Genomic DNA, 23,885 nt, shown 5'->3' on the forward strand with positions numbered 1-23,885 from the left:
AGCGTTCTGCATGATTTGCAATGTCAAGTTGAGCAACTCTAGTCTCGCACTGGCAAAAATAAAGGAACACTTCCTTAAGCTGCATGGAAAACAACAGAAACAGACTTTGCTGAGAAAATGACATCAGAGTAACACTTGCCAAGGTGAAGCCACGCATATCTGAACTGGTCTCTCAGTAACAACAGCAGAAGTCACACTGATTTGCAGGTGGGCCATTTCATGTGAGTTCACGCACTGTCTTGGTTTTGTTCTTTGAAAAAGGTTACCTTAATGCACAATTCATTAAATACAACAGTAAAATATATACTTATGTCTTAAATTTGATTTTTTTTTTTTTTTTTTTACTAAAGAAGGGTTCGGTGAGTGAGCATATGTAACCGGCAAGGTTAAGAACCACTGGTTTACACACTGTAACAGCAAGTATGAAAATAACTGTGTTACTGGCAAGAAGGTTTTGATTGATTAAACTCCAGTTTCACTGCAGTATGTGAATTATGTATTTTTATGAGAACTGGCCTCACCTTCCTCATACTGAGGCTGTCTTTGAGTTCTTTAGCTTTGATTCCCATCGGTTTATTTAAATAGTATTAAAGTCAACAGTGTTTCTGTACACATTTCCGTGTTCTTACCTCCCTATTCTTTTTCAAACATTAAACCTTCCATTTAAAATAGGACTGGAAATCCCGAAGTAATGCAATAAAAACAACAAAAGGTTTATCAAAATAAATACTGCCAACAAGCTCTCATAAAATTTTTTGCATCAGTCTTTTGTAGTTTATCAATATGTCAATATAAGCACACATCTCTGTTGTGAGTAAAACATTTTATTTTGAGTTCAACTACATCAGCTAAATACTATTTAACTCCAAACACATAGCCCACTTACAGAAAGCAATCAAAAAGTAGACACAGCCTTGTAACTTCACATAGTTCAACTTTAACCTGTGTTGCGAGATCGGGAATGGGCCTGGACAGAACCTTCTGATTGCCAATCTAGATCATGACTATTCAGGCAAAGGGACAGTATAAGTAATGTTTATTCATTCTCTTGACATACTTTGACAGGGCATTTTTGACACTTTTCCTAATTACTTTAAATTAGTGCTAAATTAGTGCTTAAATTAGTGCTAATCGCTCTCAGGCGATTAAAAACAAAAAAAATTAATTGCAGGATTTGTAATTAATTAATCTAATCTGGCAATTTAATCTCATACCTGCTAAAGGCCCCCAAATAAAGAATTTGAATTCTAGGACTTTACAAAATTGTAGTGCATGACTAATCAATAGAATGCACCAAGAAAAGGAGATCTGAAATCCACATTTTTATAGGTTTATAGGTTTTATTTTTATAGGTTTTATAGGTGCTTTATAAATGAAAAAAAGAAAAGAAAAAAGGCCAAGCTCATCAGCAAACCAATTAGGCCAGGTGCATTTCTCAAAAATGCAATACGAATACAGTTAAATAAAATAAATACAATTCAGAAATAAAATAAGGCTGAGTCTCAAATAGGCACATAAGCAGACTCTCAATCAAAATGAATACTAAAGCTGACTCAATACAGCAATTCAAAATGAATAGTATAACATGCCTCTAAATAAGGCAAGTCGCATCAGTAGCAAGTGCCCACAAGCTTTTCCTTTAAAAGGGTAAGGAATGGGTCAGGATGTACAGTACGTGGGCTTGTTTGCACCTAGCAGAGATGTGTTCTACTGCCTTTCAGGTTTACCATTGTAGCAAAGAGTGGTTTGTTTACGTGACATGACTTTGTGAAAACAAAATTATTATCTCTTCTTATTTGATTTGAGTATTTTCATGTCTGGTCTCAGATTCATGACCATGCAATGTAAAGGAGAACCATCAAATTTTGTGTGGCTTTTAGAAGCTACTTATGATCTTTTGTGCTGGTGACAGCAATGTGAGCAAAAACGACTTGACTGCAGAGCAGATTGTTGGCAGGGTTTAATGTAATATGAACATTTTGAATCTTAATTGATCATCAATCATCCATCATCAATCATTATGTAAAATTTATATTACCATGTACTTAAAATACTGTAGTAAAGATGAGTAAATGTAGTCTATGGCTGGAAGCAACTGTGTAGTTTTAAGTTGTTTTACACAAACCATTTCATTTTGGTGAAAATTGTATATATGTCTGATTTTTTTGTCCTGAAATTTTTAAAGTAATATACTGTTTAAAAAAATTAAAGGTTTGGTCTTTATTTTTTTAGCAAAGTCTCCTTGTGTTTGTTTAGTTAAAACCAGTTTTGCAGCTCATCTATTGTTCTGAGACGTTATTCGCATGCCATTCATCTTTGATAGGACTGAGACCTGCTTCTCTGACCGAACCTGGGGAGGTCTATATAACCATGCTACAGGTAGTTCTCAAGACAGAGATGCTTTGGGAGAAACATGGCTTCCACCCTGATGCTCTTCCTTCAGCTGCTCCTGGTGTCACTGGTATCTGCATCACATCATTTCGGGGGAACCGGAGTCTTCTTTTACAAAGGAAGAAGCCGAAATGGAATTAATGTGAGCGACTCAACTTTTAATGACATAAAACAGACATTCAAAATTATGTGATAATATTTTTTTTCATATTTGTCAGATAATGACTTCTTGTAGCAAATTATTATTACTGAAGTTATCCACTAGTAGAACAAGTACTTACTTCTTCAATTATTTTTTTAACATCTTATCACAATTTTAGTTGCTGTTTCTGTGATAAAATCTATTTTACCCAATTTTTTAGTTGTTTATGTTGCTCTGAATCCTGTACTGTACATATTGATAATAGCTTCATCATAACAATTCATTATTATTCCATTACATTACACATGACTATTTAATACTTATCTATGGCTTTAAAGATGAATATTTTCTTTTCTAAACAAAACAACAATAACATTAAAAATAATGTAACTATTAGATATTAAGAGCAATATTGATAATAATTGCTTTGGCAGAGAGAAATAGCAAATATTAATGTGAAACCTCATCAATAAGAAATACAATAAAAACTAAATTTAAAAAAAGAACATAGCAGTGTAATAAACAGGGAGCAAAAATAAATTATATTGTACTGTTATTGCTTGAATGCTACATGCCAGTTTTCTCAGAAATAATTTATATATGTACATATACTGTACGTGTGTGTGTGCGCGCGCGTGTACAGTAAAGGCTTTAAATGACAGTATGGCTTTATATAATGAAATCCTTACTATCATATAGACTTTCCATATTGTTAAAAGCTTTCTGTAAGATGAGGCCTAGAGCAAAGTGTACAGAAATTTAGACCCAAAACACATGAGGTATTGTGGTATTTGGCATGTGCTTCAGAAACCTTCAGAGAAGTGGAAACGTAGTGGATAATAGACTGAAAATGTCTAAATAAATGTTTTCTGGAGAAGAATGTTGTTTTATTTTTTTTCTTTGTCCTCTTCCTCGTATATTTAACATTATTAATCTTACCGTTATGATAAATGGTTTCTCTTTTTAATTGCTTTTCTTGCCTTATTTATGTCATGAGACAAGAGTGGCTTCATTGGCATGGCTGTGATGTTATTTTCAATATCAAGGTGATGGTGATCAAATTAGTGTTCTTTGCTGTCTGTTGGGGCGGTTTGCATAATATTTTTACATTTTAAAGAAAAAAGTGCCCCTTTAATTTGTCTGCGTAGGTTCTCAGCCATCCAGGTCATGGTTATCCAAAACTGTTTAAGTCAATCCGCTGGAAAAAAACACATTTTTTGAAATACATGTATAAGTAATTTCGTGATACCATACTCCTCAGTAGTGCAACTTTCTCTAACTGCACATTCACTTTAAATTTTCCCACAGGTGGAATTTCGCACCAGGGAAACCTTCAGATCTTGCATTTATAGCCACTTCTGGAGATGTTACTCTGGCAACTGTGGCAGGAATGTCATTAATAAGAGAGGTGTAATTGACCAAAGCACCAATGCACCACAATTTACCAGCCTGTGGTGTACAACTGAAACAGTTCAGACATGGACTATCCCCATTAAAAATCAACTTCAAATAAGGTCCGTGTTTTTGCCTTTTTGTTTTTGTTTTGGGAGGGAGGGGGTGTTTATTAAAGTTGTGCATCATGAACTGGGAATTGTCAGAATATGGTTGTGGAATATGGTTGAATATAGTTGTACACATTTAAATTTAATGGGCTTTATCAAGTCATGAGATGCAGTGTTTCAGTAATGTGTTTTCACACATACCAGGTCAGCGAGCTGTTGTTGGATCACAACACGTAACTTTGTTTATAATTGGAGACTACTGGCTTCTTTGGATTTGGGAAATAGATCTGACACTGGACAACCAAACCAATCACCCAATGTTGCCATGCTGCCTTTCCTACGGTAAGTATGCTTCGGTTTTGTTGTTTAATTACATTCGGGACATGTGGAAAGTATTGCCTCAAAACCATATCATAGTAAAAGACATTATGGTAGGTATATGGCTATGGAAGTACAGAAATATTGACTTTGAAGAAAGCAAGATAAACTTCAGCAAATAATATGACATAACTAGGAAGTATTATAATGAACTTGTAAAATGACAATTTTAAAGTGCATTATCACCTAATCCTAACCCATAACAAAACCAGTTAACGGAGGCCATAGTCTGAGCACATTAATTGTAAATTATTTGATGAAAATGACTTAGCCCTACTCTATGAAGTACAAATCAACAATATTTTTAAAATTGTTGAGTGTGTGCTTGGTGTAACTGTTAATGTGTCTATTTAGAGTGCCTCAAAACTGCCCACGGACATACAAGTTGATGGCTGTTGATCCTGATCATGACCAAGTTCGCTGTAGGTATGGAACTATCCAAAATGTTGAGTGCAGCCGGTGTGATCAACCTTCAGGTTTTATTTTAAATCAGGTTAGTTTAAAGAATTGAGTTCCTAATAGTGTGCATTGTTCAAAAATGGATTGATATCTAATATAACTTGCAAATTTTCATGTTGCTAGGACACTTGCACATTGCACTATAACTACACAAAGGCTGACTACAGAGTTTTTGGATTTGAGATGGTGGTGGAAGATATCCCACGCAATGTTATCACTCTGTCCTACACTGATGGATCTCAGTCTGTCAGGGCTCCAAATACTTCCATCGTGCAACCTCTCAGTAAACTGCCTTTGCAGTTCTCTTTTCTTGGTAAGTGAGATTTTACCAAGTCACTCTCTGACCCATTTTCTCCCAGGCAAACAACACTTCGTCACATTGACCCAAATGCCCTGATGATTACTTGTTTCAATGAGCTGAAACATTCATGCATGTTGCAACTGTAATTTAATGAAACTTGCAGCTGTTTTGAGTCCACCTCTGTTCAAACTTCAATCAATGACATGTGTCTTAAATAAGAAATATCATGCAATACACTGAACTTTTCATAGTTTCCCTAGCTACAATTTCAAATGCACTGAGGCCCAAAGAATTTTTACCTTCCACTTCAACAATTGGAATCATTTAAGTAGGGTGTGACCATCTTTCCTCTATCACAACTCAAAGACAGCATCCTTTGAAAGCTGTTTTTGAGACCAATTGAGACACAACCATCTTGGAAAAGGGATCATTTAAAAGGCTCCATCTGATGCAATTTCATGCAATACAGCCCTCTTTTGTGGGACTGTGGAGAATCGACATGCTGGATCCTTTTTGATCCAGTGCGATATTGCGTTTCATTTGAAATTCTTCATGGACACTACTCTCCTTGAACACCTTTCACTGCCATGCTGGTGTAGAGACCTAAAAAGGCCTTACTTAATGTATGACTTCCTTCAAATACGCAGCACATGAATTGGGAAACAACTAAAGCTTTGATCAGAGATGGGTGATTGAACAACCTAGGCTACACATCATTTATATTTACAAACTTACATAGGTGATGGTCACTATTTTATTACTTAGCGTGTGGATTAGAGTAGTAGTGTTCCACCAGTACTACCTACTTATTAAAAAAAGATAGATTTTGTATTGGGAATTTCAATTGCTTTTGTTTTAAACTCCAGTGGACCCACCTGCTCCGTCATGTAAGGAGGGAGAATACTTGCCAAAGTTGGTTTACCCAACACCTGAAAATGGTATGCGCATCACAGCAGAGGTCAACAAACAACTGGAGATAACAGTCAAGGCGTTAGTTAAAATTGCAAAGTAAGTGACAACCAAGATGACTAGTGTGGTGAGTCAGGTATTAGCATTAATAAAAAAAATGTGCCTTTCATACAGATTAACTGATGTCATCATGAATGGGCCGCTGAACATTACCAAGAAAAAAACCACACATGACGAGTTCGAAATTAGTTGGACGCCCACACCACAGGATCTGGGAAGTCAGATCTCCATCTGCTTTGCTGCTGAATCATCAAAATCGTGAGTTTTCATTGACTCATTTAGACAGAACAGGGTTTTTTTATACACTACCATCGTCACCAATCTGTCTCCACAGTAATTTTCCCCTGTGTTACTAAAATGCATCCCACTAGACAGTAATGGTCATATTGTAATAAAGTGAGAATTAAAAATAAATTAAAAGAAAAGCAATCTTTTGATACAAAGTATAAAAGTATTAAAATAAAATCAAGAGGGAGGAAAGAACAAAAAATATAAATAAGCAACAGTGACAAAGAAACAAAACTGAAATAACAGATACGAATCTCCTCATTCAATGCCCTAATACACAATTTGTACATTTGTACATATGTTTTTAAATGTTTTGCAAACAATACAAACCCAATGTTTTATACTTAAATTGAAACACGATTTCAGGCTTCTGTAAGTTGAGAAATCTATTTGTCCTGGAGCAATGTGTGATCAGATGTTTTGGTCCCAAACCAGAAAAATGGCATTTGGATATTTGATTTTGTAACATTATTCAAATCTGCTGTGAAAACACACTTTTACTTATGTGGACAATTTATTTTGGTGCTGGACATGGGTTTACAAAAGTCTTGACAAAGTTTGTCAAAGGTTGACAGAAGCAATGAGGAATCTTAATAAATTTGTGTAGCATAAATATCTCAAATACCATTGTATAACATTTTTGTTGTGAGAAGTAATGCTGTTCATGGTATGGATGAATTAAAAAATTGTCATTTAAGCAGACCAAATATGTACTATTAATAACAATCCAACAGAACATTATTCCACTCATAATTACAAGAGAAGAAAGATATGAGGCCCGTTTCCCGTGCTTTATATGATACCGTGAGTGAAGTGTATCATCTTTGCTAGTGTGAGGACAAAGAAGAAGAGAAACTACAGATTCCAGCTATATTTATTTTTTATTTCTAATTGCCTTTCCAACATTTGTTACAGAAATATCAATAGATAAGTATCTGTGTTTGTAGACCTCAGAGGGATCAAATGTTAATGAGCATTCACATTCTTTCCAGGTCTTCAGTCTATCAATCTGAAATGAGATGTGTTGTGGTGGATGTCAACAGAGAGAGAGGTGAGTCAAAGGGCTGCTGTCATGACCATGTCCACTATTTGTAGGGTGAAAAGTGTAATGGTGTATTCCTGTCGTAAAATGTTGAGCTTACTGTATGAGCATCAGTTCTGAATACCATGAGTCACAAATGTGACCTTTCGTGTTTGTTGATGATGCCGAGAGGATGGCTGTGTTTGTTAGATCCAGATAGCAGTCGCTGTAACTCTGAATGTGAACTATGACCATAAAATGAACAAAACCTCTGAGAGTCCTACAACACCTTTGTAGAGACATTTTCATCAACAATTTTTGTGCTGATTTATTCATAGTTAGTGTGTTATCACATTGCTGTCTTATTGTCATCTTATCTCATAATAGCTATCTTTAACAAAGTCAGTACAACTTCAAAGTGATTATTATGCGATAAACTCTTGTTAATTTGCTCGAGACAGTTTTATTATACAACACCTTTAAGATACATTTCATGAAAATGTGTAATAACAATTTCAAAATAAATCTCTTTTCTAGTGAAATCCTCAGTGATTTGCAATGAATCTACAATGACAGTAATGATTTTAAAATCATCAATTCCTGGGATCAATGAGAATCATTTGAAACTCAATGATGCCACCAACACAGCCTGCAGGCTTCGCTCAAACAGCACTTACATCTTTGCTGTCATCCCCCTCAGCAGTTGTGGCACTCAGATCAAGGTAACACATGCTCATTTGTATCGCTACCTGTTGCGCTCTTTTCTTGAATTTAATTATCCATGTAACTGCACGTAATATATATCGATAACTTTTTACTCTGCAGGAAACTAATGACAAGCTAATTTTCAGCAACGACGTCTCTGTGGTTGACAACATTGCTGATGTGATAACCAGAAAACAACTGCTGGAAGTACAATTCTCCTGCCAGTACTCCAAAAGGGGCAATGTGACAATGAGCTACTCAGCTCACAGGAGAAACATCACAGTGGAGGAACTAGGCTTTGGCACATTCACCTATCAGTTTGAATTCTACCATGATAACCAGTATCGATTCATGATTGATCCAAGTTCATACCCTCTTGAGTATGAAATAGGGACCCAGATTTACATGCAGATAGAGGCCACCTCTTCAGTCAAAAACACAGAGCTGTTTGTGGAGTCCTGCAAAGCTGCACCATATGACAACCCAAACTTCCCTACATCCTACTCCATCATTGACAATGGGTAGGCAAGAAAACCCTTGGTGGCAACAGAGAACATAAAATATTTGTAATGGGTGTGTGTTTTCCTGCCAGTCAATGTTTGCCAGATTGTTTGCCATACATATCAACCAGCTCAAAATACAAAATACAGAGTTTAGGAAAAGAAGAAAAAAATTAAATCAAGTCAATAGTTGGTGTGACCAACCTTCTCTCCATTTAGCTTACCTTGCAAAGATTAAGTACACTTCCAGGTACACAAAATTAAGAATTTTGTGAGCTCATAGTTTGATGCATAATCAAACATTTATATCAAACAGATACTAAAAGCAGAACTTCAACCGTCCATCACATCAATCAACTGTGATGGGAAGACACACTGACAACACACACGCTTTTCAAAATAAAACCATATTTAGACAATTTTAATAATTTCTTTAGCCTGAGTAGTACAGGCTAGTGGTAACAAACAGGTCAGTGTGCTCAGTGAAGCAAAATCGTAATTTGTTTGAAGGTTGACATGAAGGATATATGTGCTTATTCTGTACAAACCAAAATCAGTACCAACAACCTCTTCTTTGCTCCAGGTGTAGTTCGGACTCAACTGTTCAGATCTATGTTCCCAACAAACAAACACAGTTCCAGTTGAGCATGGAGGCCTTCAAGTTCATCGGCATGTTTGACCAGGTGAAGAGTTTATTATGTTGATAGGCCAGAGCAAGTTACTGGAAATAATTCAATAATTATCTAAGATTGCTTCCTAAATGAAGGTAACCAAGTGTTGACTGCTTAGTTAATGTGGGGGGCAACTGCAGAAAATATGCATACAGCTGGAACAAGGTTATGTTCACTATTACTGGTATAATAGAAACAAAAACACACAAGAAAAGAGTTACAAGGAATGGTCAGTTTACTTAACAATAATCAGGCCGGGTCAAAATCAGGAGACACAGTACTACTTTCTTACCTGCAGACCAGGGATTAATGGCAGAGAATCAATATCTGTATAGACAAGAGTTAAAATAGGGTAGAATGGTCTGGAAGATCTGGTGACATCATGGCATTCTCTTTTTTGTGGAGGGCAAATTAATTAAAATGATGTCAAGAAAAGTCTATCGTACAATCTGTGTAAAACTCTGCATGTCTTCTGCTGCAATAAAATTGTTTTCTGTTGTGTTCAGGTATACATCAGCTGCTCAGTTATCATGTGTGAAGCAAAGAACCCCAACACTCGGTGCTCCAAAGGATGCACATCATCATCACATTCAAGAAGTGTGAACCCTCACAGTAAAAAGAGAGCGGCCATCACCCAGAGTTCACTGCATTTTGTTTCCCAAGGTCCTCTCCGCTTAAAGAGATCAACCAGAAGCTCAGGTATTAAGACAAATAGTGTTTTCTTAATAGCACACCATCTTGTTTGAGACCAAATCCAAACTATGCTTCTCTTTACTCCAGAGGTGAACCTGAATCTGAACCTGGTACTCATGGCTGGATGTCTCCTTGCAGCTGTTGGCATCATCAGTGCTGTGGTCATGTACAAAATCAAAACATCAAAGATCAAATACCAAATGTTGTCCACGTCTGAAAATTAGATAGCAGTGTGAGAAGAACACAAAAGCTGCTGGTTATATTTGATTACACTAAATGTAAGGTCTGCGACCTGCGACAGCTGACAAATCGTTTAGAAGATGAATGAATGGATGAAAATTTAATGTAATGTATCAATGTAAATTCTCATTTAAATGAATAAAGATTTGGGAAGAGAAGAAAAAGAAGATTTTATTGTCACATAGAATTATACATACTACAATATTTTGAAATTCATTCTTTGAATTGATCTCATATTCGAGGAGTAGTGAGTAGCCCTTAGGGCACCCAGGGACCATCTACTTCCAAAAAGTGGATGGCGCTCTGACCACCTAAGTCAAAGCTGCCCCATTATTATATGTCGCAATTTCCACTGCCGTATTCTGTAAATTGAAAAAGGTAAATTGAAAAAGGTAATAGGTCAGCAAGAAAAGATCACTATGTGGGCAAATTGAAAGACAGACGTTCTATATTCATCAATATGGGAAGAATGATCAACTAATAATGGAACTACTGGATGTCCATTTGTAGTTGTCACAGCTATGGGATTTCAAGTAGCTGTAAACCTGCTTCTATCGCTATATATTGTGGTATGATTATGGGGGAGTGTAATTTGTTTCTCTTAGATCAGATAATATTGATCAGTTATCCTTCTGTCAGATGTTATTAATACAAGTCAAGATAGAATACATTGCTTTGCTTGTCAACTTTGCTTATAATTCAAAACATTGCTAAACAGATCAATAAAGACATACATCCTCTTGGGTATGTGATTCTGGTTCTGTCTTCTTTCTCACACACAGCATCACTGTCAACATGCCATTCCATCTTTACAGTAGGTGCCGGAGACAGAGGAAATACCTCCACCAATGCCAATGCTGAAACCTGAAAAATTTGAAAACAGTTTCCTGAGTATTCAGAACATATCTGTGGCAATTGTTTACGAAACCAGTCCTCTAAATTTTAAGACTAGGATATTTAACATGTATAGAGTTTCAAATCTGCCTCTTGGCAAATTACTGTAAGTGAAACCATCAAATTAATTTTCCTGTAAACCTACTCTTGGAATGAGCAGTCATGTGTTTATCAAGAACAGTTGATAATCTGTAATGGCAGACAGGAATTCCATTGGAATAACTGAATCTTCATTATCTGGTGGCAGTATCATGTCTCCAATTCTCCCTCCGACTGCATTTTGAGCCATTATGTTTTGATCCTTTCCAAAATATGTTACATACAGTATATTCTATATCCAAAGCTGTTTAAATCAATCCACTGGACTTTAAGAAAGTTCCATTTGTGAAGAAAGGACCCCAACACTCGGTGCTCCAAATCCACTGGACATTAAGAAAGTCCAGTGGATTGATTTAAACCGCTTTTGATAACCATGACCTGGATAACAGAACCTACACAGAAAATATATTCTATAATACAGTGATGGAACAATGTGAGTTGTCTATTTTATTTCCATTGGGCTACTATAATTGCAGAACATTTCTAACAAAAGTTTCCAAATTTTGACAAAAGTAAAAAAGGCGTTCTTGAATCCACATTTGTTTGCAAAAGAACTTTATTATGTTTTTTTAAAGCTCTTCCTTAGTTTTATAAAATATCTCTAAAACACAAAGTCGTTTGCAGTGCTCATGTTTTGAAGGCTAAGAGATTAAAAGTAAGTAACCGATTTAAATAAGGAAGTTCGTTTAATGCCAAAAGAATTCATTGTCATTCGATAAAAATGTAGTCACAGATCATAGATCACCTTTGGTATCATAACAAAGGTGACATCAAATATTCATATCTCTAGTGAGCTTTCACGCCTACCTTGTTTGGTCTGAACCTCTGGACTTTTCACTTTGTTCTGGATCAAATTTAATACTTAATATTTAGGATATGATCAATTGAGAAATCAAATACAAATATCAAAAAACTCACAACGTTGACACATTTAGGGAAAGAGCGAGTGAGAGAGAGAGAGAGAGAGATTTTTTGATTTTGATTTTTAAAATCACGTTTATTCAAAAAAACAAAACAAATTACAAGACACAAATCCAAAAGAGATTCACGCGAAAAGGAATTCACATCTCAAAAACAATGGTAAGATTTTCAACAGTACTGTGTGTTTCCTGAACAAAGAAAACATTTAACCTTTTAACATTCATCAAACCAAAAAAACACAGGTTTTTAAGAAAAAGCCGACAGAGAGAGAGAGACAGAGAGAGAGGGAAAGAGAGACAGAGAGACAGAGAGAGAGCGAGCATAAAGATAAAACACCAAATGGAAGAAGATAAAACAGCAAAAGGAAGAACATTTTTTATTATTATATTTCTACAAACACAGTTTAATCATATTCTCAGTTTCACAATTATCAATAGTAAAGTGCTCAAGTGCTTAAAATGGAAAAACCAGTTGAAATAATGACATTTATTAAAGTAAAAAAAATTACATAATTTAACTTGAACTTCAAATAATGCAAAAGACTCTATTGAGACACCAAATTTTTTAAACTACACTGGGGTCTTCTTCCAGTTGTTCCACAGCCAACTCCTTCACAGCCAACAGCTTCAGACCAAGCTTCTTCCACATTTTTGTGCTTTTGTCTTCTCTAAGGCTAAGCCCAGCCCAGCCACATTCTGGACTAAAAAGCACTATGAGTGAAAAACAGTATGTGCTTTCGATTTTACAGAATTCACCCTGTTGCTGTTAGACAAGAGCTACAGTATCCACTGGCATACCACCAGAGCAGAGCAGCTGAATTCCGCATTATGTATGAAAACAAATATTAGTTCTTTATTACTGTATCGGTATACATTACCGATACAGTATTTGTATGTGGGTAATTTTTTGTATTGCCATACCATCCTGAATTGTTAAGTTAGCAGAATGATTTGTCAGCAGGACAAAACGTCATGTTCTATTGCAATGTTTTTATTTCAAACTCCTCTGCCAAGGTACAACTTTGGCATGTTCAGCTGAGATTCTTGGGCAGTGTAAGTTTTACTGGTCCATTTGGCAGGTACTTTGTTTGCAGAAAAGAACAATGTTATTTGTTTTGATAACAATAAATAGGCCAATGATATGTCAATCTAAGAAGCTTCGTCTTTGTCTTCTCAGTTCCCTCAATCAACATCATAATTAAATCTTTGACACTTCAGATTTCTGAAATATCTGACTGTTACATGCTCCAGTGGTGAGCACTCACAATCTTTTATGAGCTTCTAAGCTCATCTATTGTTTCAGTGTTTATTTAATTTTTTTGCAAGTGCCACACCTAACACCAAAGCATGTAAGATGTTCTTTTGAGAGAATCTGAGAAGCTTAGCGGAAAATCTTCTCAGTTACACAATGATGTTGAAATGTAATATTGGGCTGTCCAAGTTATTCTCTCATAAACTGGTTTTACATCCCTAACATGGAAACGTTTAATTCTGGGAAAAACTCATAGAAAGCAGTGCAGCTCAGCCATAATAAGGAAAATTATACCCGCTTGACTTACTGATGAAGCGTTGATGCTGACATGCATTAGTGTTTTGCATTTTAAGGTCTCATATGACCATGCAATAAGCATTCATTCATTCATTCATCTTCTATAACCTCTTTATCCGCTGTCGCAGATCGCAGGGAACCTATCCCAGTTGACTGGGAGCACGTGGCAGGGGACACTCTGGGCGTGACACCAGTACAATGCGGAGCCACATGTACTGTAAGACGGACAAACAGGCACGCACACACTCACACCAGGAAGGGAAGCTGATGACGTGACTGTGACGTCGCACCACTCCACCTTTGACATTTTCAAAATATGTCGTGTGGCGTTGATACACCACAAGATGGTGCAACATTATCACTATTGGGAGTGCTAACACACTTTTTTCCCCGTTTCTTTAATGGTTAGTTTTTAAAATTCTAATCAGCATAAGCAATCACGCTTGCAACACCTAATGTGAGTCACTCAAAACCTCCAGAATCTCCAAAACCTCTAACATGTGCTGTCCCTCTGATGGACTCATTCCTGATCCTATCCTTCCTGGTCACTCTCAAAGAGAACCTCAGCATCTTCATCTCTGCTACCTCCAGCTCTGTCTCCTGTCTTTTCCTCAGTGACACTGTCTCTAGACCAAACAACATCGCTGGTCTCACCACAGTTTTGTACACCTTTCCTTTCATTTTAGCTGAAACTCTTCTATCACACATCACACCTGACACTTTTCTCCACCCGTTCCATCCTGTCTGTACATGCTTCTTCACCTCTTTTCCACACTCTCCATTTTTCTGGACTGTTGACCCTAAGTACTTAAAATCCTCCACCTTCTTGATCTCTTCTCCCTGTAACCTCACTCTTCCACTTGGGTCCCTCTCATTCACACACATGTACTCTGTCTTACTGTGGATAACCTTCATTCCTCTCCTTTCCAGGACAAACCTCCACCTGTCTAGCTTCTCCTCCACCTGTTTCTTGGTGTTTAATGTTTTTGAGTGTTTAGTGTTTTTGAAATTTCATCTAATGAAAATTTGTAAAATGTTCTAAATGTTCTAAATGTTCTAAATGTTAAATGTGATTGAAGTTTGTTTGGAAAAGATGTTCTGAGGCACTTAAATGCTTTCATCTAATGTAAAACTGCAAAATGTTTGAATGAGATTAAAGTGTTTTTGCAAAAATCAAAAAAAATCTCCTCCACCTGCTCCCTGCTCTCACTGCTGATCACAATGTCATCTGCAAACATCATAGTCCATGGAGGTTCCTGTCTAACCTCTGATCCCTGATGCAGTAGACCCTGCAGTAGTCCCTGATGCTTTTCTACATGACATAATAAAATCGAAAGGAAAATAAATATATAAATGAACATATTATGATATGATGGTGCCATTTTAGCGTAATGGCTGAACAACTTTAAATCCTGCAGGAAATGCACTTGCTCCGGCTTTCCCCTTTCCTCCCGTTTCCAATCCGGGTAGTGCTCTCTTCCCTTGGATTTCCAGGCTAAGGAAAAGTGCTAGCGACAGTGAACCCACCATTGGCTGTCCCGACTGCCGTGGCTGGCAGGCAGTGGCGACAGGGAAGGACCGGACTAACTTTGGGTGGAATTACCGAGAAAAGAAGAGAAACGAATGGAATATACGTTTGTTCTCTGTTTTGGATTTTACAGTCGGACCAAAACCTCGTAAAGGTTCACTGTTAGCTGGAAGTTTTCGAGTCGAGCAGTGATGTGGTGAGCGACTCCACCGAATCGATTGGAAGCTAACATTAGCTGGTGCGCTAGCTTTTATTGGATAGGTTAACAATTTAATCATAGGTTTGGATAAATATTTAAGGATTTTAAAAATTGATTTTCGTATTTCGGGTAACAGAACATCAATCGTTATGAGATAGTGTAACGTTATCTACTTTAACATGAGACGGGGTTAAGCTAAGTTATATGTAAAACTAGCAAGTCGTTAGCTACCTAGCTGGCTAGTAGCAAGCGTTCGACTTTAAACTGACTCCAAGCCAAAGAACTCTGCTTCAAATTAGCTAACACTACCCAAGCTACAACTGTTTCCACGTCACACAACTGTACCAAAAGATCCAGCTGTCATGAGACCGTGCATTCACTCCGTTTAACTTTATTTATGGAGGATGGCCATGTATTTTGACAACAAAGACAGACACTTTACTTCCAAATCCAGATATGCAATCATCGAATCATCAGCTTACTTAACGTTAGCTTGCTAACGTCGAGTTAGCCGGCCAAACTTGGAATACTGCCCCCTGCTCAATCTGTCTTTGGAGACCTTTTGGAAGTTTTTTTTTTTTTTCAACTGAGAAGACCCCTTCCACAGCCTTAATGTGTGCAATCCCCAGGATAGAATTTATATGACTGGATATTTTTGAAGTACAAGCAAGGCTGAAACATAATCTAGAATAGCCTACCTTGTTATCATAAAGTAACGTGGATTTCAAAGAGAGTTGGGATAACGATATTCTTCAAAGGTGAGTTCCAAATATATAGGAAATTAATTAAATTTGAAATTTGAAGTGAAGTTTTGTGCCCAAGCTGGACAGCCACTTTCCAGATGTGTGTGGATAACCCTGAACTGTTGATTTACTGTCTGGCCAAATTTTCCACTACCTTAAGGACGATCAAAAAGCAGTTTGTTAGTGTGATGCAAATTACAAGTTGTTAAAAATCAAATCTTAATTGAGTTAAAAGTGTTTGATGCATCTAGATTATTTTTTTTCCCCCCTCCGCTTTTGTATTACTTAGTGAAATCATAATGCAGTCGATGGTTGAATATGTTTATTCAATTGTTCTGCATTCAAATCGTGGTTTGTTTTACGTTTTGATGTAAAGGAAGACTGTAGATCCACCATCTGTCACTCCCTCTCATGGATGCTGAATGACCCTCCCCCTAATAAAGCCTGTGTGGCTTGACCTCGATATGGAGAATCCATGTTGCTTTTGGTAAATTAAGTTAAGTTTGGCTCATTCCCTCAAAAACACTGTTCGTCTTGTAAGTGGAGTTAATAAATAGTGACAGGTTTTTGTCTTGTTAATTTGCTTGGAAGTGGTCCAGTACAGCACCATTTAATTTCAATGCACCAACACACAAGTGTTGGTGCATTTACTTCGACACAGTACAGTACAGTCTGAAAGCAAATCGCTTTTGGCATCTCATGTTATGCAAAGAACAAGGGGTGTCTCTGGGTGCCACTGACTTTCTACTGGACATGTTCCAATTTGTAAATGGTTGTTCCTTGTAGGTATGTTAAATCCAGTGCACATGATTCCTGGGTTTTTTGTCTAATGGTCTATTCACAATACCTAAGCTCCTCCTTTGGGGTAGCATGTTTATAATACCCTAGACTTTTGTTGCCAGCTGTTGTCAGATGCTACATCACACAAAAAGCTTTCAAAAAACATCGATTTGAAAGCAAAATTATTCATGTGCTAGTGTATGTCAGATGAGGCTAAATCCTAAATTTTATTATGTTTTCAGCTGCTTGCAAGCACAATCACACAAGAATAATTTTCCAGTGATAGCCCAGTTTTTTCATGGATGATGTTGATGACAGTAGACTAGCTGTTTAATATCTGTAAATGTTTGCACAGTTCTTATGTTGTACTAGCTCACTCTTTGTAATTAGATATTAATTATTACTTGCTAATGACAGTAATGGGAACTACATATCTAATAACAGCATGCATTGTATTTTGAAAAGAGATGCATTCAAGTGAGGCATTTTTCTATGTATGTAGTGGCAACATTTATTATGCCTTGCAATCTGTTGCTTTCCTTGTCATTCCAAACTTTTTTGCTAACCAGTTTCAGTAAAATTTACTGCATTTCTGTGTACTGTAGTTTTTTTGTCAGATTTTAGGACTGACATGAACGGCTGACCTATGAAGTGTGTCGTAATTTTCATTCTCCGAGGAGGTGGCTCTTTAAGAAATTGTGAAACTTGTTGGTCATGGGACTGCCTTAAAAGTCATCTGATTGTTTTGGGAGCGTCAAGCTTTTTAGACCCTTGCTAGTGTAGTGCAATTCTCTCCTTAGGTCTTCCTCCAGATATACCATTAATTTTTTTGTCACTGATCTACCTAAAAGTATAAACCTTTACCTTATCTAATTGGTTTTTGGTGTTGTCAGCCCAATAATAATAATAAGCTGTTGGGCTGGCAGTTGTGTATTTGTTGAAGTTCAAGCATTGAGCCTTTAATTAAATGTATGTCCTAACAGGAAAATAGCAAAAACAAAAAACATTGGAACTCTACTAAATATTGGCAGTTTAACAAGATTGGATTTGCATGTTGGATTTAATGAGGGATGTTATTCAGGAGTCTTTTTAGGTAGTAGTCATCAGTAAGAGTTAGGTTTTGGAGTGATTATCAAAAACAACATCAACTGTTAATTTTTTGGTTGCCTGTGAAAGTCTTTAATGAAAAATAATGCTGTGGGTTAAGTTAGTTGTTTAGTCTGTATATTCCCATAGCAGTTATCCATTGCTAACAATCAGTAAGCTAGTTCTGTTTACTCATTTATTGGTTGGCTTTCCCTGACAGTGAAATCTCAGTAAAAGAAGTTATTTTACCCAAGATGGGATTTGTGGGGAATGTTGATTTTGTGGAGAAAACCTTTTGGGAGAGTGGCGAACTCTTTACATCTTTCAGATAAGACATAGCAGATGTATTTGCATGGCTGCAGAATGAGAAATTGCATTTGAAAAATGTAATCCTTAAATGTCCATGGGAAAGACTATGGATTATGCAAAATAATTTCAGTGTTATCACTGATTGTTACTGGTCAGGAATTGTTAGGTGTACTGGCCCCTAAATTGATTGAATGTTGCCATTCATCAAATGTCAATGGTTTAATTTTTCTGTCTCATTTTGCCCTTATAATTTCTCTTATCTAACTCCAAACTCTTTGCTCTTCTTCTGTTACATTTGGCTCCACTGCTGTGTCCAATCCGTGGTTGCAGATGATGTGTGAGGTGATGCCTACTATCAGCGAAGCTGAAGGGCCTGGCGGAGGTGGCAGCAGCGGTCGTCGCGGTTCTGGCTCCCCATTACAGTCCGACTCAGAGGGCCACTTTGAGTCACTGATGGTATCCATGCTGGAAGAAAGGGATCGTCTTCTTGATACTCTCAGAGAGACTCAGGAGAATCTGGGCTTGACCCAGGGCAAACTGCACGAAGTCAGCCATGAACGGGACTCACTGCAGAGACAACTTAATACTGCTTTGCCACAGGTGAGTGAGAGAGACCAATTTTTATCATACAAAAAAAAAAAAATCAAGGTTTAAATTAACTGCAATAATAATGTATGATAGGAAAGTGATAAATCATGTCCTGCAGCCATCCTGTCTGAGCTGTCCTACAAAAAGTATTAACATAATTTACTTTAATAATGCTAAACAGGTCTTACACTGTCAAAGAATAACAAACATTGTTATGCATTGTAATGCAGTTTAAATGTAATGGAAAATATCTTCTCTACATACTACGACTTCTGCTGTATAACTATGTCATTATGCTAATTACTGTATGTAATTTATGCAACGTCTTTGTCAGTGCCAATTTCATTACTGTTACGTGTATTTATTTGTATCTCTGTGAGCAGATGTCACCCCGAATTTTGCTTGTGATCATTAAAGTATCTATCTATCTATCTATCTATCTATCTATCTATCTATCTATCTATCTATCTATCTATCTATCTATCTATCTATCTATCTATCTATCTATCTATCTATCTATCTATCTATCTATCTATCTACTTCTTGTTTGCGTACTTTGTTTTGGTTTGGTGATATCTATGAATGACCAGTTACAAGGAGATTTTTGGTGTGCCGAAAATAAGCATGCTGTAAGCTAATATATCATTAAATTTTCATGAGTAGTCTAATGAATAACAAATTAACCGCTCAACGTGAACTTGTCCCATATATATTTCGATAGTTGTGTAAGGTATTATATTATTTTAGCTTTCTAAGATGTTATTTGGCCTTGCACTGCTTATGATAAAAATGCAATACAGTAATAACCTTTAAGTCTTGTCAGGTTGATGATATCTATCATTTGTTGGCAGAAAAAACATGCCTTTAAATGACGCTTTCTGTAATAAAGGGTAATTTAAAATAAATCATTGTTCAGTAGCTGGACGCCAGTCAGAATAGCATCAACTTAAAGGACCTGCAAGTCACTACAGGATTATTGCTGTTTGCCTTTTTTGTTTTAAATTACAGCTTTTGGCATTTATTTGTAGAAATTAATATCAAAATGCAATTCAATAACACAAGTTTATTTACCCTTTACTGTAAATTAAAATTGAACATTGACTTCTACATTTAGATTAACATTTTTGCAACAACTAAAATTCCTACCTTGCTTGTGATCTACCAATTCATCTTCTCGCTCCTGTCCTCCTTGCTTTTTCGTCCCTCGTGTGCACCACCAGTCTTTTTTTTCTGGAACACGCTAAGCACTTTAGCAGCATGTTATCAACATTTCAGTTAGAACAATTTGTTTAGGGGTTTGTACAATAATATCCAAAAGAATCTTGTCATTGGCGTCAAGGTGACTAACCTAACGCTAGCTTCTCCTTGGTCATCAGTCGCCTATCCCTTCCTAAATAACAGGTTAATAGACTCTTTTGAAGTCTAAGTTTGAACCTGACCTTCAAAGTTAGATGAGATGGTAATAATTTCAGCTAAATCAGATAGCTTGCTTTACCCTGTGGAGTTCTTTAGCTATGCTGTAGGGTATATGATCTTCTTAACATTGGACACAGTGGTAACAACAAGCTGTTGATTAACATGACATCCTATGAATACACCTAACCTTACCCAAGAGCCAACAGTGATTTGATTTTGAGAAGCTGCAGCATGTTAGCATGACATGTTGCAGCCCGAGCTGTACATTTACCATCTGCTTAGTGGTAACCTCCACTACTGTGCCCTCATTGTCATTTTTCCGCTGCTCCCTCGTCATCCATTGTGCTATTCACTATAAGAGCTGTGGTTCTCAGACTTTACATAGATGTCGTTTGAAGAAAGGGCTCAAAGGATTTTACTGTACTAGTCGTTGATATCAAAACAAGTCCAAAGTAACACTGGTTGTTGTCATACTCATGCTGTAAGTAAAAAGCATCAGAGATCAGTTGATATTAATTGTTAAGAAAAATTATTAGAGGTGGCACTCATTAAAAGCAGAATCTGCATGGCCAAAAAATTATAGTCTGCCATAAATATTTAAGATAGCAATATCACATAGCATAAAAAGAGGGACAGGATACAGTTTGTTGCATCAACAACATTTAAAAAACATCCAAGGATCAGATTTTGGGTCAATATTTCTATTTTAATATTAGACTACTTATGTTGTAATTGTCTAAGTGCTTCTAACATTACAGTCCTCTGTTGTGAAAGTATCCCACTTACAAGGAAAGCATACACAGCAGACACTGAGAAGTAGAAACTGAAAGCAGCAGGACAAACTGGTGTGTGTGTATGTCTGTCTCTGTGTGTGTGCGCGTGTGTAAAAGGGAAGTGAGAAAGTTCATTTACATTATGAATAACTGTTAAATGTCCCCTCTAAAAGTGCAATGCCAGTACTGAACGTACTCAAACTACTTTAAACACCTTCATCACCTATGGTTCTAAAATCAAACAACACTATGGATAGAACATAGAAACTGGAACAGATTGCACATTGATCTAAGTGATAGTGTACAACTTTGCTGTGATGCCAGATTCTGAAAACTGATGTTCTCTAACACGGACACAAGGCTGTCAGTGGAAGAGATGAAAACTACGTCAATAGGCAAATCATTCAGACACTGTTAGTACTCTGATTCATTGAGTTGACACTCAGTTTACTGCAGATAAAATAAACATGAATACCCTACCAATAAAGTTATTCGTTTTAAAGGTGTTGAATTGATTACAGCAACAGGCGTAAACCATATTTGCATTTTATAAAGTCAGAAGCTGATTGACTGATAAAACAAACTGCACATCAAAGTTATTTTAATTATTATTTCCCAAGTTTTCAATCTTGTAATTATTAATAAGATTCCCAAAAATTTCTCTTAATCAGTAAAGGCATCTACTGAACCTGGTGAATCAATTCTCGTTAGCTATAGACATGGAGTGTTTATTCAGGATGAAAGCTAAAGATATTAAAGTTGAGGGCCAATCATCCATATGCTTAGATTTATTGCGCTGCTTTTAACTGATAATTGTGGACTTGATATGGAAAAAGCATGTGTAATTAAAAATGTTTTAATCACCGGATATTAGCCTTTTTCCCTTATCAGTCAGTACAGTTTTGTTGAAAATAAAATTATTAGTATTGATGCCTTTCTAATCAGTGATGTTGCTAAATGTACATCTGAAAATTACTCTTTCAGTTTTAACACAAGGAACTGATGTAGATCATTATTGTTACTATTAGTATTCAGACCTTTATTTCATTTATTTATTCATTCACTGAATTTTTAAAATACAATTTATTTGTATATTGCTGTCACTTTATGCTTTAGCGATTTGCCACTTTGTGCCCTGCTGTGGCCCAACTCAGATTTTTTTTTTTTTAACTTTGATGATACTCTTGTTCCAGTATGTCTGATATTGTCACTGCAACCAGCGTGTACCCGTTGTGGAAGTCCCACAGGCGTGGGACGCAAAGCACTGTTGGGGTTTGGGTGAATACCACTGGCTGTTCCAGGAGCTGTACCTGAATCGCGACTACTTTCAGTGGCACATATCGCTGACTGCATCCCAGTTTGATGAGCTGCTGGCAAAGATCAGAGGCAGGCTTGCCTCTGAATTTTCAGCAGCCAGCTGGCATTAAGCGCCAAGTAAATGTAAACAGTATTGCTGGAGTTGGGATATTTTGTCTCAGTGAACAATATTTCCCTGGTTTTCTGTCGCTCAGCTGTATTAACACCGGACCTTTTTCTTTTTTTGTCGTTGTAGTCTGTGGCTTGTAAGATGAATTATTTTTCCTGAGTCACGGAAGAAAAAATGGTCTGAATGGAACAATATGTCTAGCATGAGTTAGTGAGTCTGTGTATTGATGGCATAAATTACAAATTTTAAGTATAGACTTCTTTACAGAAATTTCAAACACAAAATGAAAATTGTCATGTATTGCATGTTTTTTGTGTTGGCTGCTGGGATTAGGTTCAGATTTGTAAAGATGTCTGTTTTATTCCCTTTATAGATGAAATAGTTATGAAAATATACATATTTATAGTGCCTAGTCAGGTACCTTAATGAGGTAACAGCACTTTTAATGAAGAACTTTAAATTAAACATATTCTAGACATATATATAAACTCCACACAAAATAATCCAATACAGTAATGGAGGTTAACCATCAGCACAATTTCTGCCGTTGATCTGATCTGTTCAGTTCAAGACCAGAGAAGGTAGGTGAAGGGGAGGTGAGTTTTCCACCTCGTTCCCTCCCTCCTGGTGAGAGTACCCTTGGACTGGAATGCACAAACATTCCAGGGTAGCTTGCTCACACGTCAGCAGCTTTTTCAAACCCCATCGGGGCACTTTCGAGTGCACATTGATGCTATTTTTCTTTACCATATGTGTTCTGTCATGGACTAATTGGTCTTCCATAATAAATCTTGTCTTGCTTGTATCTCATTTACTCAAGCTTTGATGTGTGCACAGATGGATTTCTTAAGTAATACACTTTAAGGGCCTACATGTTTCAGCAAAGTCTGTGCTTCTCTGTAAGCCAAGGCTTGTAATATTTTTGTTTGAAGTGGGCCTTGCTGGTTATGTGTGTTTGTGTGTTGGCAGTGAATTTCCAGCTGGTTCATACAACTGCTGTGAAGATTGTGGCAGTGGCAAGCTACGTGCTTGATGTGGTTTCATTCACGTTTCAAAAACACATGGCCAAGGGGCTCTTAAATGACTGCTCTCTACTTCTAACATTGTCTTGTGTAGAAAATGAAAGCATCAGTATAAGTGCCACGCATTTGGTGTTATTAAAGACACGTAATGTCTTCTGTTATATGTCTGTCCTTCGTCAAATGCAGTTAGAGTGAATTGGCGGTTCTGTTGGAGCCTGCAGATAAGGTATCACTGACTATTTGTGAAGGACCTTCTCATGTTATTGATTTTCACTTTGGGATGCTGACGTTTT

At 36.7% G+C, this 23,885-nt stretch overlaps 2 protein-coding genes across 14 annotated transcripts in view; both read left to right on the top strand.

The window, feature by feature from the left end:
* Window positions 1-2,352: 2,352 nt before the first annotated feature.
* Window positions 2,353-10,278, top strand: LOC137595779 (uncharacterized). The gene is made up of 13 exons (XM_068316076.1): window positions 2,353-2,533; window positions 3,842-4,047; window positions 4,240-4,377; window positions 4,768-4,906; window positions 4,996-5,185; window positions 6,040-6,181; window positions 6,257-6,400; window positions 7,423-7,481; window positions 7,989-8,173; window positions 8,277-8,677; window positions 9,240-9,339; window positions 9,834-10,026; window positions 10,108-10,278. The coding sequence occupies exons 1-13, from the start codon at window positions 2,414-2,416 to the stop codon at window positions 10,242-10,244; spliced, it is 2,154 nt and encodes a 717-aa protein (XP_068172177.1). The 5' UTR covers window positions 2,353-2,413; the 3' UTR covers window positions 10,245-10,278.
* Window positions 10,279-15,227: 4,949 nt separating this feature from the next.
* Window positions 15,228-23,885, top strand: part of ppfia1 (PTPRF interacting protein alpha 1) — a 48,034-nt gene continuing 39,376 nt past the window's right edge. For all 13 annotated transcript variants that reach the window (XM_068319233.1, XM_068319311.1, XM_068319732.1 and 10 more), the window contains exons 1-2: window positions 15,228-16,207; window positions 18,698-18,967. In XM_068319233.1, coding sequence (XP_068175334.1) covers window positions 18,698-18,967 — 270 coding nt within the window. In that variant the 5' untranslated portion in view covers window positions 15,228-16,207. The remainder of the gene's footprint in view (window positions 16,208-18,697; window positions 18,968-23,885) is intronic.

The sequence above is a fragment of the Antennarius striatus genome, chromosome 1 (assembly GCF_040054535.1).
Source record: "Antennarius striatus isolate MH-2024 chromosome 1, ASM4005453v1, whole genome shotgun sequence".
Taxonomy (NCBI): Eukaryota; Metazoa; Chordata; class Actinopteri; order Lophiiformes; family Antennariidae; genus Antennarius; species Antennarius striatus.

What these genes read in the sequence shown, in the direction of transcription:
- LOC137595779 (XM_068316076.1), top strand. Translation starts at nt 2,414, where the DNA reads ATGGCTTCCACCCTGATGCTCTTCCTTCAGCTGCTCCTGGTGTCACTG. An exon ending in TTTGCAGTTCTCTTTTCTTG is followed by an intron (nt 5,186 to 6,039) that starts GTAAGTGAGATT and finishes TTTAAACTCCAG; the next exon opens with TGGACCCACCTGCTCCGTCA. An exon ending in GGATGTCAACAGAGAGAGAG is followed by an intron (nt 7,482 to 7,988) that starts GTGAGTCAAAGG and finishes TCTCTTTTCTAG; the next exon opens with TGAAATCCTCAGTGATTTGC.